Genomic DNA, 14,825 nt, shown 5'->3' on the forward strand with positions numbered 1-14,825 from the left:
TGGGCCTTCTAATCATTTTGTGGTTTGAAATTCAGAATATATTGACAACAATCTCAAGTGTCAAATGAATTTATATTTACTCTTTAAAGTTGCTTTGAATTAATGATATCCTCAGGGGGATAATTTTTGAAATGGTCTGTGGTATACTTGGGCATGTTTAAGTAAAGGCTTAGATTCCTTGAGTAGAGGAAATACTAAGTTCCAGATAGTAATTGCACTAGGGGAGCGGTTAAATAGTTACAGTCTATGGACTAGTACTATATTAAGGTTATATTATATCAACCACAACATATTATGAGAAAACAGCTATTTTTCTATTTTATTAAAAACAGAAACTTACTATTTATTTTAAAAACAGTATGTGTTCATCACAGAAACTTTATAAAATATAAATATATATAAAGAAGAAAATAAGTCTATAATCCCACATCTCAGAGATAACTCTGTGACTTTGTATATAATCTTTTTTGCAGTGACACATGCCCACCTATTTGTTTATTATAACATGGAATTAGGCTCCATGTGTTATTTTGTACATTTTTTTCCCTGTCATTTAAACAGACTTTCAAAATGTCATGTTTGTTTCAGAGTATTGTCTGAATGATTTTTATAATTGGTCCCCTGTGCTGGACTTTAGGTGGCTTTCTATTCATTATAATAAATATTTTTAACTATAGTACTCCTTAAATATTCTTAACTGTAATAAACAGTTCTTTACATTTCAGTTTTTTATGGTAGTTTCTTTTTAAAAATTTGGTAAAAATCTATTGATCTTTCTTTAGGATTCTACCTTTGGTATCATGTTTAGGCATTCAAAGAATATGTAACTATTTGCTTATGTTTTATTTCTCTTACGGTTTTTTAAAAATGTATTGGGGTTTTAGTTGTTAGTGAAATTACATAGATTTCAGGTGTACAATTCTGTATTACATCATCTATAAATCCCATTGTGTGTTCACCACCCAGAGTCAGTTCTCCTTCCATCACCATATACTTGATCCCCCTTACCCTCATCTCCCACCCCCGCTCCTTACCCTCTGGTAACCACTAAACTATTGTTTGTCTTTATGAGTTTTTGTTTCTCATTTGTTTGTCTTGTTCTTTTGTTGTTTTTGGTTTATATACTACATATCAGTGAAATCATATGGTTCTCTGCTTTTTCTGTCTGACTTATTTCGCTTAGCATTATACTCTCAATCAAGATCCATCCATGTTGTCCCAAATGTTCCTATATCATCTTTTCTTACCACCGAATAGTATTCCATTGTGTATATATACCACAACTTCTTTATCCATTCATCTATCAAAGGACATTTTGGTTGTTTCCATGTCTTGGCCACCGTAAACAAAGCTGCAGTGAACATTGGAGCACACATGTCTTTATGTATAAATGTTTTCAGATTTTTTGGGTAGATACCCAGAGGAGGGATTGCTGGGTCATTTGGTAATTCTATTAGTAATTTTTTGAAGAACCTCCACACTGCCTTCCATAGTGGCTGCACCAGTCTGCATTGCCCCCAACAGTGTATGAGGGTTCCTTTTTCTCCACAGCCTCTCCAACACTTGTTACTATTTGTCTTGTTGATGATAGCCATTCTGACTGGGGTGAGGTGATATCTCATTGTGGTTTTTATTTGCATTTCTCTGATAATTAGTGATGTTGAGTATTTTTTCATATGTCTATTTGCCATTTGTATGTCCTCTTTGGAGAAATGTCTCTTCAGGTCCTCTGCCCATTTTTCAATTGGGTTGTTTGTTTGTTTGTTGTTGAGTTGCATGAGTTCCTTGTATATTTTGGATATTAGCCCCTTATCGGAGGCACTGTTTGCAAAAATCTTCTCCCATTCAGTTGGCTGCCTCTTTATTTTGTCGATGGTTTCTTTTGCTGTGCAGAAGCTTTTAAGTTTCATATAGTCCCATTCGTTTATTTTAGCTTTTACTTCCATTGCCTTTGGAGTCAAATTCATAAAATGCTCTTTGAACCCAAGGTCCATAAGTTTAGTACCTATGTTTTCTTCTATGCAGTTTATTGTGTCAGGTCTTATGCTTAAGTCTTTGATCCATTTTGAATTAATTTTGGTACATGGTGACAGATAGCAGTCCAGTTTCATTCTTCTGCACGTGGCTATCCAATTCTCCCAGCACCATTTATTGAAGAGGCTGTCTTTCCTCCATTGTATGTTTTTAGCTTCTTTGTCAAAAATTATCTGTCCATATTTATGTGGTTTTATTTCTGGGTCCTGAGTTCTATTCCATTGGTCTATGTGTCTGTTTTTCTGCCAATACCATGCTGTTTTGATTATGGGAGCCCTGTAGTACAAGCAAAAGTCAGGGAGTGTGATACCTCCAGTATTGTTCTTTTTTCTTAAAATTGCTTTGGCTATTCGAGGTCTTTTGTGGTTCCAAACAAATCTGATGATTTTTTTGTTCTATTTCTTTAAAAAATGCCATTGGATTTTGATGGGGATTGCATTCAATCTGTATATTGCTTTGGGTAATATAGCCATTTTAACTATGTTGATTCTTCCAATCCATGAGCACGGAATGTCTTTCCATTTCTTTGTGTATTCTTCAATTTTTTGAAAGAAATGTCTTATAGTTTTCAACATATAGGTCCTTCACATCCTTGGTTAAGTTTATTCCTAGGTATTTTATTCTTTTTGCTGCAATTGCAAAAGGAATTGTTTTTTGTATTTCTTTTTCTGAGATTTCATTGTTAGTATATAGGAATGCAATGGACTTTTGTATGTTGATTTTGTAGCCAGCAACTTTACTGTATTCGTTGATTGTTTCTAATAGCTTTTTGGTGGAGTCTTTAGGGTTTTTTATATATAGCATCATGTCATCTGCAAAGAGTGATAATTTAACTTCTTCATTCCCAATTTGGACGCCTTTTATTTCTTTCTCTTGCCTGATTGCTCTGGCAAGGACTTCCAACACTATGTTGAAAAGCAGAGGTGATAGGGGACAGCCCTGTCGTGTTCCTGAACGTAGAGCAAAGGGCTTCAGTTGTTCACCATTAATTATGAGATTAGCTTAGGGCTTGTCATAGATGGCCTTTATTATGTTAAGGTGTTTTCCTTTTATACCTATTTTATTAAGTGTTTTAATCATAAATGGATGTTGTATCTTGTCAAATGCTTTTTCTGCATCAATTGATATAATCATATGATTTTTGTCCTTTATTTTGTTTATGTGATGTATCACATTGATGGGTTTGCAGATGTTGAACCTCACTTGGTCGTGATGAATAATCTTTCTAATGCATTGTTGTATTCGATTAGCTAGAATTTTGTTTAGGATTTTTGCATCTATATTGATCAGAGATACTGGTCTGTAGTTTTCTTTTTTTGTGTTGTCCTTACCAGGTTTTGGTATCAGGGTAATGTTGGCCTCATAAAATGAGTTAGGGAGTACTGTCTCTTCTTCAATTTTTTGGAAGAGTTTGAGCAGGATTGGTATTAGACCCTCTTTGAAGGTTTGGTAGAATTCACTAGTGAAGCCATCTGGTCCCGGACTTTTGCTTTTGGGAAGGTTTTGGATGACTGATTCAATTTCGTTACTGGTGATTGGTCTGTTTAGATTTTCCAGTTCTTCATGGTTCAGCCTAGGAAGGCTATATGTTTCTAAGAACTTGTCCATTTCTTCTAGGTTATTGAATTTGGTGGCATCTAGTCCTACATAGCATTCTTTGATGATCCTTTGTATTTCTGTGGTGTCTGTGATAACTTCCCCTTTTTCATTTCTGATTTTGTTAGTTAGTGTCTTCTCTCTTTTTATCTTAGTAAGTCTAGCCAAGGGTTTGTCAATTTTGTTAATCTTTTCAAAGAACCAGCTCTTTGTCACATTAATTTTTTCTATTGTCTTTTTGTTGTCTATTTCATTTAGTTCTGCTCCGATTTTTGTTATTTCCTTTCTTCTGCTGACCTTGGGTTTCACTTGTTCTTCTTTTTCTCGTTCTTTAAGGTGTAACATGAGGTTATTTATTTGGGATTTTTCTTGTTTCTTGAGATAGGCCTATAATGATATAAATTTCCCTCTTAAAGCTGCTTTCGCTGCTTCCCCAAAATTTTGGTAGGATGTATTTTCATTGTCATTTGTTTCTATGTATCTTTTGATCTCTCCTCTAATTTCTTCTTTGACCCAGTCGTTCTTTAAAAATATGTTGTTTAATCTCCATGTATTTATTTTTTTTTTCCTGCTTTCTTTTTGCAGTTGATATCCAATTTCAAAGCCTTGTGATCAGAGAATATGCTTGGCATCATTTCAATCTTCTTAAATTTGCTGAGGCTGATTTTATGTCCCAATATATGGTCTATCCTTGAGAATGTTCCATACACAATGGAAAAGAATGTATAGTCTGATGTTTTAGGATGAAGTGCTCTATATATGTCAATTATGTCCATTTCATCTAATGTGTCATTTAGTGCTGCTATTTTGTTATTTATTTTCTGTTTGGATGATCTGTCCATAGCTGTCAATGATGTATTTAAGTCCCCTAGTATAATTGTGTTTTGGTCAATTTCTCCCTTTAGTTCTGTTAGTAGTATAGTTAGTTAGTTAGTTAGTAGTTGCGTGGTATATTTCATTGCTCTGTTAGTAGTATAGTTCTGTTAGTTAGTTAGTAGTTGCTTGGTATATTTCATTGCTCCCTGATTGGGGGCATAAATATTGATGACTGTTATGTCTTCTTGTTGTATAGTCCCCTTTACCATTATGAAATGTCCATCTTTGTCTCTTGTTATCTTTTTCACCCTGAAGTCTGTTTCATCTGATATCATTATGGCTACACCTGATTTTCTCTGGGTACCATTTGCTTGGAGTGTCAATTTCCACCCTTTCATATTGAGTCTATGCTTATCCTTGTAGCTGAGATGTGTCTCTTGGAGACAGCATATGGTTGGGTTTAGTTTTTTGATCCAGTCTGCTGCTCTGTGCCTTTTTATTGGTGAGTTCAGTCCATTTACATTTATGGTGATTATTGATATGTGAGGATTTCCTGTCATTCTATCTTTAGTTTTCTGGTAAGGCTGTGTCTCCATTGTTTCTTTGCCTTTTTGTTGTTGTCTATTATTTCTGTGTGGTGGAAACATTCTATAATGTTTCCCTCTGTTTCTTCTTTTATTACAGTATATATTTCAGTTCTGGATTTTTTTTGAGTGGTTACCCTTAAGTTTATGTAAAAGAAAGTTTGATATATAGAGTATTCCATTTTCTTCAGCACGCTTACTTTCTCCATTCCCATATTCCGGTTCAGGCCTTTACTCTCCCCCTTTTTATGTTTTGGTTGCCACAAATTGTCCCTGTTGATGGTGGTCGAATAGCCTCCTTTAGTATTTCTTGTAGTGCAGGTCATGTATTACAAAATTCCCTCAGCTTCTGTATGTCTGGAAAGGTCTTTATTCCTCCTTCATATCTAAAGGATATTTTTGCTGGATATATTATTCTTGGCTCATAATTTCTCTCTTTCAATAGTTTGAATATTTGGTTCCACTTCTTCCTGGCTTGTAGAGTTTCTGCTGAAAAATCTGATGATAATCTAATGGGCTTTCCTTTGTAGGTTACTGTCTTCTTTTCCCTGGCTGCCTTGTGGATTCTTTCTTTGTCGTTGATTTTAGACAGCTTCAATACAATGTGCCTTGGAGAAGGCCTGTTGGGATTGAGGTAATTAGGTGTTCTATTTGCTTCTTGGATTCGAGGATCCAGTTCTGTCTACAAGTTTGGGAAGTTCTTATCAACAATTTGTTTGAATATATTCTCTATTCCCTTCTCTCTTTCTTCTCCTTCTGGTATGCCCATTATTCTTATATTGCTCTTTCTGATGGAGTCAAAAAGTTCTTGTAGAGTTCTTTCATTTCTTTTAAGTCTTAAGTCTCGTTCTTCTTCCATCCCTGTAATTTCCAGGTTTCTATCTTCGATGTCACTGATTCTTTCCTCCATCTGGTCAACTCTACTACCTAAGCTGGTTATTTCATTCTTAATTTCTTCTATTGAGTTCTTAATCTCCAGAAATTCTATTTGGCTCTTTTTAAAAATTTCAATCTCTTTTGTAAAATGCTCATGTTGTTCTTTGATTGTGTTTCTGAGTTCATTAAACTGCCTGTGTTTTCTTGCATCTCGTTGATTTTTTTCAGAACTGCAATCTTGAATTCTCTGTCATTTAAGTCACATATTTCCATATCTTTAAGTTCCTTTTCTGGAGACTTTTCACTTTCTTTCTGAGCTGTCTTGTTGCCTTGGTTATTCATGGCAATTACTGATTTATTATTTCTCATCCTAGACATCTACAGGAGTGGCTTCTGCAACAGGTTGATAGGAAGAGGTCTTTCTTTTGTTTTCCAGTACGTGTTGGTAGAATGTTTTATTTTCTCTCCGACTGCAGCCTTTTTCCCCCTCTCTCACTCGGTCGTGCTATGTTTTCTCTGCACTATTCCAGCTTCTCACACAATGGGGGGATTCCCTGGGAGACCAGCTTCTCCTCTGTTAATAGTTCTCCTGGGTCACAGGGCGCAGTGTCTGTGTGGGTATGCAGAGAGCTTTGAAGTTCCAAAGCTCTTCCTGCACCAGATTCAAAGCCCGTATGTTTCAGCAGTTCTGTTTACTCCTGCAGGGATCCACCCAGATAGGTGGGGCCAGGGGCAGGGTGAGTTGTGAGAGGTGGCCCAGAGCAATGGCAGTGACCACCACCACAGCCGGTCCTGCTTCCACAGCTCCCTCCCCTTTGCTGGAACTAGTTGGGCTGCGAATCTGTGTCTGCCGTCCACAATTCTCAGAACAGCAAATATTCTGTTCTTTTGATCTGACACTGCTACTGTTCCGCTTATAGCACCGGGCAGGTGGGGGCAGGGTGAGCTCTGGGAGGGTAGGGAGGGGGCGGCTAGTCTCAGTGCCCAAGGCTTCTGTTCTCTGCTCGGCAGTGAGGGCTTAAACCACCGTTTTCAGCCTTCTTTCCTTAGTCCCTTCTCTGAGGTCTCTGCCGTGAGCGTTGGGTTCAGCCGTGTTATATGCTGCCCCCTCAGCCCTGTGGGCCATAAGTGGAGCCCTAGCAGTCCGAGTTCTTCCCTCTCCCGCAGCTGCGGTAGTTCCGGGATGCAGCGAGCTTGGAGCACTGAGCTAGGTCTTCGTTCTGCGCCCGCGCGGCTCCGTCTCCGCACTTCTCCCTTCCCTCCTCCCCCGCTTGCGCGATTCGCCCACCTTTAGGTGAATTCAGTAGTGGGCCTCTTTGTCTTGCCTGTCCGCTGTGCAGGGAGTCCTTTGTGGAGTTATTGTTGTTCGATTAGTTGTAAATTCCAGGGGAGCTTTACAGAGGCTCACCTCACGCCGCCATTTTGATGACGTCTCCTCTTATGGTTTTTTAACATTAAAAATTTCACTCTATCTGAAGTTTATTAAGGTGTACTGCGTGATGTTTGAGTCTAATGTTAGAGGATTTTTTTGGAGCCTGCAGTTTGTGTCAAGAACTTTGTCAGGAATAGAGAATAGAGGATCATACCACAGATCTATTTATGATAAATAGTGCTGAATTCCTCGTGATAGGTTTTACCATGACCAGAAATTATTCAGAATTGAATTGATCAAAATGAGTGAATCAATTCTGAGAATCTGGTTCCCTTACTATATGTTGACATACCTCTAGCTTTATACATTCTTTCCCAGTCTAACTTGCTCAGGAAAATGTTACAGACAAATGTTCTCTTTGGAAAGATTGATTCATAGCCATTAGGTTTGTAATGAGAGCATTCGTAGTACACTGTTGGCTTATAAATGTTAAAAAAAATAAATTACCTAAATTTTTACCAATTTTACAAAAATATTTATTTTGATCTCTTTAGAATCTGTGTTTGTGGATATCCCCGGCAACATGTAAGAAAATACAAAGGCGTAAGTAGCAGGATACCGGTTTCTTCAGGGTTCATGGTGCAGATGTTAACAGGAATTTATTTTGCCTTGTAAGTTTATTTCATATACAAAGTAAACCTTTGATCTCTTTGGAAAATTATAGTCTGTTACTTTATTGTTACCGTATTATAATCTCACTAGCTAAATAATCAGCATATTTTTGTGAAAGAGTGTCAATCAAGATCTTGACAATACTTTTATTATTTCAAACATATCTTTTAATATTCTGAAGAATTTGTATCCATGTAAAACACTTCATTATTTTTTTTTTAATTCAAGGACAGAATGAATATTAGCAGCACCTAAATGTACTCACAGTTCCTTTCTTCATTACTCTTTTTTTTCCCTGTAATTTCTAAATAGCTTCCCCCCATGAATATCTTTTTCCATTTCCAGAAATCTTAACTCTTGAACATCTTAGAGCCTCTTTGAATGCAAATAATTTATTATTAATTTCTAATATTTATGCTCAGTCTTAATGCCTCAGATACTAATATTATTTTTTGAACCCTATCTTTTACTTTGTAATTCTCTTACTACTCATATCTTACTATATCTTGCATTATATTCACTTGCTACTTTAATTTTCCCTAGTAGGTTGTAAACTTAACTGAAAACAGAATTTATGATCTTTGGGCCAAATTTGACCTGCTGCCTGTTTTTTTGTTTGTAATTTTTACAAACAAAAAGGACCCATCCAGGACCCATTTTTCCAGGACCCATCAGCTCCAAGTCAAGTTGTCATTTTCAGTCTAGTTGTGGAAGGTGCAGCTCCCTGGCCCATGTAGGAATTGAACTGGCGACCTTGGTGTTATGAGTACTGCACTCTAACCTACTGAGCTACCCGGCTACCCTGCTGCCTGTTTTTAAAAAATTCTTATTGAAACACAGTCACATTCATTTGTTTATGTATTGTCTATGGCTGCTTTTGTGCTATAGTAACAGAGTTGAGTAGTTGCAATAAAAATTGTATGGCCCACAAGCAAAAAGTATTTATTATCTAGCCCACAGTCTTGGATGCTCTGATCTATTTTATTTTCTCTTTTTTTGCTTTGTGTTTCACATTGAGTAATTTCTGTTGATCTATCTTCATGTTCATTGGTTCTTTCCTTCACTGTGTTGAGTCTACTAATGTGCTTACCAAGGGGTTCTTCATTTCTATTAGTGTGTTTTATTTCTAGCCTTTTCATGTGACTCTTATAGTTCCCATCTCTCTGCTGAAATCTCTATCTGTTCATACATGTTGCCCATGTTTTCCACTGGAGCCTTTAATATATTAATCGTAGTTATTTTAATTTCCTTGGTAACTGCAACATCTGAGTCATCTCTGAATTTGGTTCTATTGTTCTTTGTCTCTTGACAGAGGCCTGTTTTCTTCTTGCTTTTTGTGTGCCTTGTAACATTTTATTGATCCTCATTTTGTTCATGGGTAGGACAGTAGATAGTGAGGTAAATATTATTTATAGCCTGGAAATGGGCATGCCTCTTTTCTTGTAGACTGCTAGTGGAGTTATTATAGGCAGGAGTGAGCTGGGGTTGGATTTTGTTGTTGCTATGGTTACCTTCAGGGCACCACCTACTTCAAATTCTTCTCATGTTACCTGGTACTTAAGGTGGGAGGAGGTGGATTACTGGAGTGTTTTTCTCACTATTCTTGCTCCATCCTCAGCTTTCAGCTTTCCCTTTGCATCTGCTCCTCTGAGAGGGCCTTTCTCCATGTTCTTGCCCTGCTCTAGCACTAGAGCGCTATTGTTTGTTTCTAGATGTGTACTAGTCTGGTTGGGGGGAGGGGAGAATGGTTGTTCTCTGCTATCCTGGTCCAGCCTCTAAGTAGACCCTAGGTCCCTGTCTTTGGAGGGGCAGGGAAAAGGAGGTCCTCACTGCTCAGTGGTCCCATCCCTCCTCCACTGATAAGAGACCTCTGGTAGTCTCAGCATAGAATGATTTCTTGATCCTTTCCCACTGGTAGAGGTTTTTTTTTTTTCTTCCTTTTTCTTTCCTTCACATCCATAGTCGGTTTTCAGCCTTTGTCATTGGAGTGAAAGGATTTTCTGCTCTTTCCCCAAAGGCTTTAAAATGTTTGTTCCATGTGAGAAAAGGGTCTGGCTGCATCTTTATGTCTTTCCTGCTCCGGCCTCTTGTCCTTCAGGCCTCACCACCAAGGGCTGCGGTCTGGTCCCCCGTCTTGCCCTCAGTTCTTCTTGTGAATGCCTAAAGGAGGGGTGTGTGGAGAAGTGCTGGTGAGTGGGGATGAGCTCCCCTTGTATCTCCGTCCAGGCGTACTGTACTCTTGTGCTGGCTCACACTTCAATTTGAGCAATTTGTTAAAAAGTTGAGCCAAATTCTTATTACTCACTTGCACTGTGGCCTGTCTCTCCTTAGCAGCACCTGTCTGCCCATAGGTTTTAGGCTATGTGGTTGCCCTTAGCTTCTTGCTGGATTCATGAAAAATTACAGTTTTGCAGATTTATCTTGTTTTCATGATAGGAGAAATGTTCTTTCCATTTTTAAGGCCTCTTTTGCACTCTTGATGTAATTCACACTTCTTTATTTTATTAGCAGATGACCAAGCCATTATTTCTCTGTCCATTTTCATCATTTAGCCAATTTTTAGGAAAAGTTTGGTCATGTCTTTGAAAATTACACACACTTTTTTCTCAATATATCTCTGATGTTTGCTACGTACATCACACACACTTCTAAATGAGTATCAAAATGCAAGGAAGTAACTACTTGGGCTATTGCAAGCCACAGTAGTTGTAGAGTCTCATTAAAAACCATGGGAGTTAAAGAATAATTTGACCATAAAGTGTTTTGAACATTATTCTAAGGCATATAATGTATGATGCTCTGACTTGCTTTGAAAGTTTAAAATGCTTTGAGATTGCCTAGCGTTTTTGTATATGTTCTGTAAATAGAAATGTTCTTTAGAGAAGAAATGTACATCTATAAAATTTCCTTTGCTGTTAATAGGCTTTCAGATACAATTGAAAGAAATTCAAAGGTTTAAAAATATGTTTTTAAGGACAGTAGAATGCTAAGCAATATGCTAATACGATCTCTTATTTTCCTCAGTAAAAATAAAGTTTCTCATTGTATTTTGTTCAATTACATAGAATTAATTTAAAATAATTATACTTTCTTGATTTAATTTTATAGTTATAATGGAGAATGGGATCTAGCTCAAGAGGCATTGGATGATGTTATATACAGAGCCCAGTTAGAATTATATCCCGAACCATTGCTGGTAGGTGCCTCACTTATTTATGTAAATTTTAAAATTTAAAATGTCTCAGTTTCGAACTATAAATTGAGAAGTAGCCATTCATAATGCATTAATATGTCATTAATACTCAGTGATTCATGCTCCTGTTATACTAGGACAATTTGATACTTGAAAAGGTATATATAATAAAATTTGAAATTTTTATTAAGCTAATTTCTTAGATAGCTGATAGTCCTTTTAGCTCGTAAGAATGTTCTTCTTAACATGCTAGAGCTATATTTATTAATTAGCATTAGGTATTTGGAAATATAATTTAATATTTTGAAATTTTTAATTTCATCACTTATTATTTTTAACTATAAGTTTCCTTCTGAGCTCTTAGAGTATTTATATATTATCTTATGAAATACCTTGGAAGCATTCTTTTATAAAACCAGTTAAAATGTAACACTTTATCTAAGGGTATAATAATACATTTGTTAATACCAATCTTAAACTATATGTTTCCTTCTTAGGTTGCTAATGCAATAAAGGCTTCATTGCCTCATGTTGCCATGAAATCTAGTAAGGAGGGTGCAAGGTGTATTCAAGTTGAAATCACACCAACTTCCTCTAGAATATCAAGAAATGCAGTAACCAGCATGTCAATAAGAGGTCATAGGTGGAAAAGACATGGTAAGGAACCAAAAACTACACGTTAGAAAATTGTTGATTCTATCACATTTTTCTTTGTACTTGTCATGCTATATAACGTCTAGCTTTAGTAAATAGTATCATATTGGCCTGGAAGAAAGAACTGTTGGCTCACCTTTAACTTCTAACTTATTATCTATGAGTGACAGGCAATAAGGAAAATAGAGCCCCTTATGTTACATATATGAATGAAAATTTATTTAAACATTGTGTTGGCTTTTAAATTATATTTCAATAGAGTAGGAGAGTAGGAAAATGCATTTTAAAATTATTCATACTTTTTGGGTTTCTATTCACAACTATTTGCAAATATTCCTTAATGTTTCTGATTTGTCAACTCACTTTTTAGCAATAAACTTGCATATTAAAGTAGAACAACTAATAGAGATTTTAACATTTTCTTCTGGACTTCCTATAAAGAATGCCATAGTATTGATGCAACTTTCGGCATTTCTGTTTTCTGGAAGTTAATTGTCTCCCAAGATTGTTTGTTTGTTTTTAATTATTTATATTTTCTTTAGTTACAGTTGACATTATATTACAGTTGACAGTATTGTATTAGTTTCAGGTGTGCAGTATAGTGGTTAGATATTTATATAATTTATGCAGTGATCTCCCTGGTTAGTCTGGTACCCACTTAGCCCTATACATAATTGTTGTAATTGTTTGTTTGTTTTAATATTTCTTCTTGACTTCATTTTATTACTGAAAGTTAATTTTATTCACCAGGCCTTCTCAATGCTTTCTTATTTCTCTTCCTATTTAATTTCTTATTCTTTTTATAACTGTCCTCCTACCTACAAGTTATTGTAGTGGTAAGAATCAGTGTAAGAAGAAGATTACTATCACCTTTGTCAGAAGGTAACCATAGAATGGGAAGCAAAAAGCCACATCTTTGCCCTAAGCTGACATATATACTAGGGGTAAATCCATTCTCTCTTTTCTTCTTCCTATAAACTGTGATGAAAATGGTAGCTCCTTTTGGCATATTTGGTTCCATTTGTCCCTATAGTATCTATAGAGAAATGCAAAAGTGAGAAGAATGAGATTATTCATGGTGAAATAGAAAATTGATGATAACACTTGCCATTGTTCCTTCTCAGGGAATCTAGGGGAAAAAAAAGATGATGGAATTTTCCAGCTTAATCAATGATCATTTTCAATCTTTTTCTTTTTTAAAGTAGTGTGACAATTCTTGAAAGTCCTTTAGGAAAGCATAAAAGAAGTGGTAATATTTGCCATTAGCAAGGCAAATTATGCTACTATTTAAAACATAGTCAGATACTTCAGTTTCTTTAGTGAAAATTATGCTACTGATTGGGACTAGATTGCAGGTAGAAAGTCGTTTAATTATATATGGTGGTACACTAGAGATCATTTTTTTGTTTAGTATTAATAAATGAAAATAGGCACAGAGGCAATGAACCAGATGATATGGGTCATTGTAGCCGTAATGTCTCTCAAACTACCACTACAGGAAATGCAAGAATGAATTTTAATCTCTTTCCCACTTTCCTTTCTTGCTATTTAGGTGGTTGTATTGGAAATTAGGGAGACAAATATAGGTCTTGCAGTTAAAAATGTGAAATAATGAAGTTCAGTTGTATTTGTGCATGTGTGTGTGAGAAAGAGGCGTGTATATGTGTCCATGTATGTGTTTAACAGAATAAGAGGTGTACCCTGCAATAAAATAGGTGTTTTCCAGAAATGTAGCAGGAATGAATTATCAAGAGAAAAGATTACTTGAAGTATATTGTATCTGTTAGATGCCTACATGTTTCCCAGATTACATTTTGGCCACCACTTGAGCAGCTGGCACTGTGTCTTAGGGCTACAGACTCATTAAAGTAACTTTCCTTATCACCTATCCCCCTACATTTACTCCCCCTTCACCACTCTAACACCGGGGCACCTCCTGTTTGTGATAACAAAAAGTCACATATGAGGATTTAGAAGAGAATGAACTATAAAAAACAAGTCAGGTGCCTGGAGCAGATGCAGAATATGGCTTAGTCTTGTCTAGCACTCTTCTGTAATGTGAATTCCCTTTATCCAATGGACTCTAAAATATTCCTAGTTAAGGTCCTTATTTACCTGTACAGGTAGTTTGCATTCTCCCTTTTTAGGGTAGTCTTAGCTTTCCTTCCGAGAGCTGTACTTTTCATTGTTACTCTGTTCTGCTGCATTAAACACTTTTCTGTTTTCCATCTTTGTGGTTCTGATTCCTACTTGAACACCTTATTATTGTTCTGGGCTCTTTAGCTGGCACTGGCTTCTTGTGAAGAAGATAAGTATCTTTGCTGTAGTTCTTAAATATATAAACAATGCTCAAGTTATAAATTGATTTTTAAATTAAATTTATTTATCTGTAAATTATATTATTTTACATTAATATATAAATTGTATATATGAATTACAACAAAATTTAATTTATTTGTACACTAATTTTTGCAGAAACAGTGCTAAAGGGCTTGTAGATTCCAGGGTGACCCACAAAAGCCTTTTCATCCCATAACGTTTCTGAAACAGAGTAATATAGATTGTAGGTTTATTTTATGACTGTGTGAAAACACACTTAGAGTTTCTTCATTGGATGGAACACTAAATTCGTTTACCATTGCACCCATATCCCTACCACATCCTTACCATACCAACCTTCCTAGGAGGAGGGATTTCTTCTCAGACCCCGAACTGCATCATTCAGTCGAAATGTGGAATATGCAACTTTAAGCCAGTGATGATGAGGGCTGGGGAAGGAGAAGGGACAAGAAACGTGACCTTTAAGGAATATTCTTTTTATTTTTCTTTTGCCTCTTTCTTTGTTCTGCCAGTGCAGGAAAGAAGAAAGGAAATTGGCCCTTTTATTTTATTTTATTTTTTTTTTGTTTCCTTGCGTTTCTTTCCTTTTTACCCCTCTTTTTTCATATATATATATATATATATTTAAATGAGATATAATTGATATATAAAATTATATTGATTCCATGTGTACAACATAATGATTCAG

The 14,825-nt window shown here is 35.9% G+C and overlaps 1 protein-coding gene across 2 annotated transcripts in view; it reads left to right on the top strand.

The window, feature by feature from the left end:
- Window positions 1–14,825, top strand: part of HYCC1 (hyccin PI4KA lipid kinase complex subunit 1) — a 65,125-nt gene that overhangs the window by 37,157 nt on the left and 13,143 nt on the right. For both annotated transcript variants that reach the window (XM_033088480.1, XM_033088481.1), the window contains exons 8-10: window positions 7,833–7,949; window positions 11,059–11,146; window positions 11,641–11,800. In XM_033088480.1, the coding sequence (XP_032944371.1) occupies window positions 7,833–7,949; window positions 11,059–11,146; window positions 11,641–11,800 (365 nt within the window). The remainder of the gene's footprint in view (window positions 1–7,832; window positions 7,950–11,058; window positions 11,147–11,640; window positions 11,801–14,825) is intronic.

The sequence above is a fragment of the Rhinolophus ferrumequinum genome, chromosome 20 (assembly GCF_004115265.2).
Source record: "Rhinolophus ferrumequinum isolate MPI-CBG mRhiFer1 chromosome 20, mRhiFer1_v1.p, whole genome shotgun sequence".
Lineage (NCBI taxonomy): Eukaryota > Metazoa > Chordata > Mammalia > Chiroptera > Rhinolophidae > Rhinolophus > Rhinolophus ferrumequinum.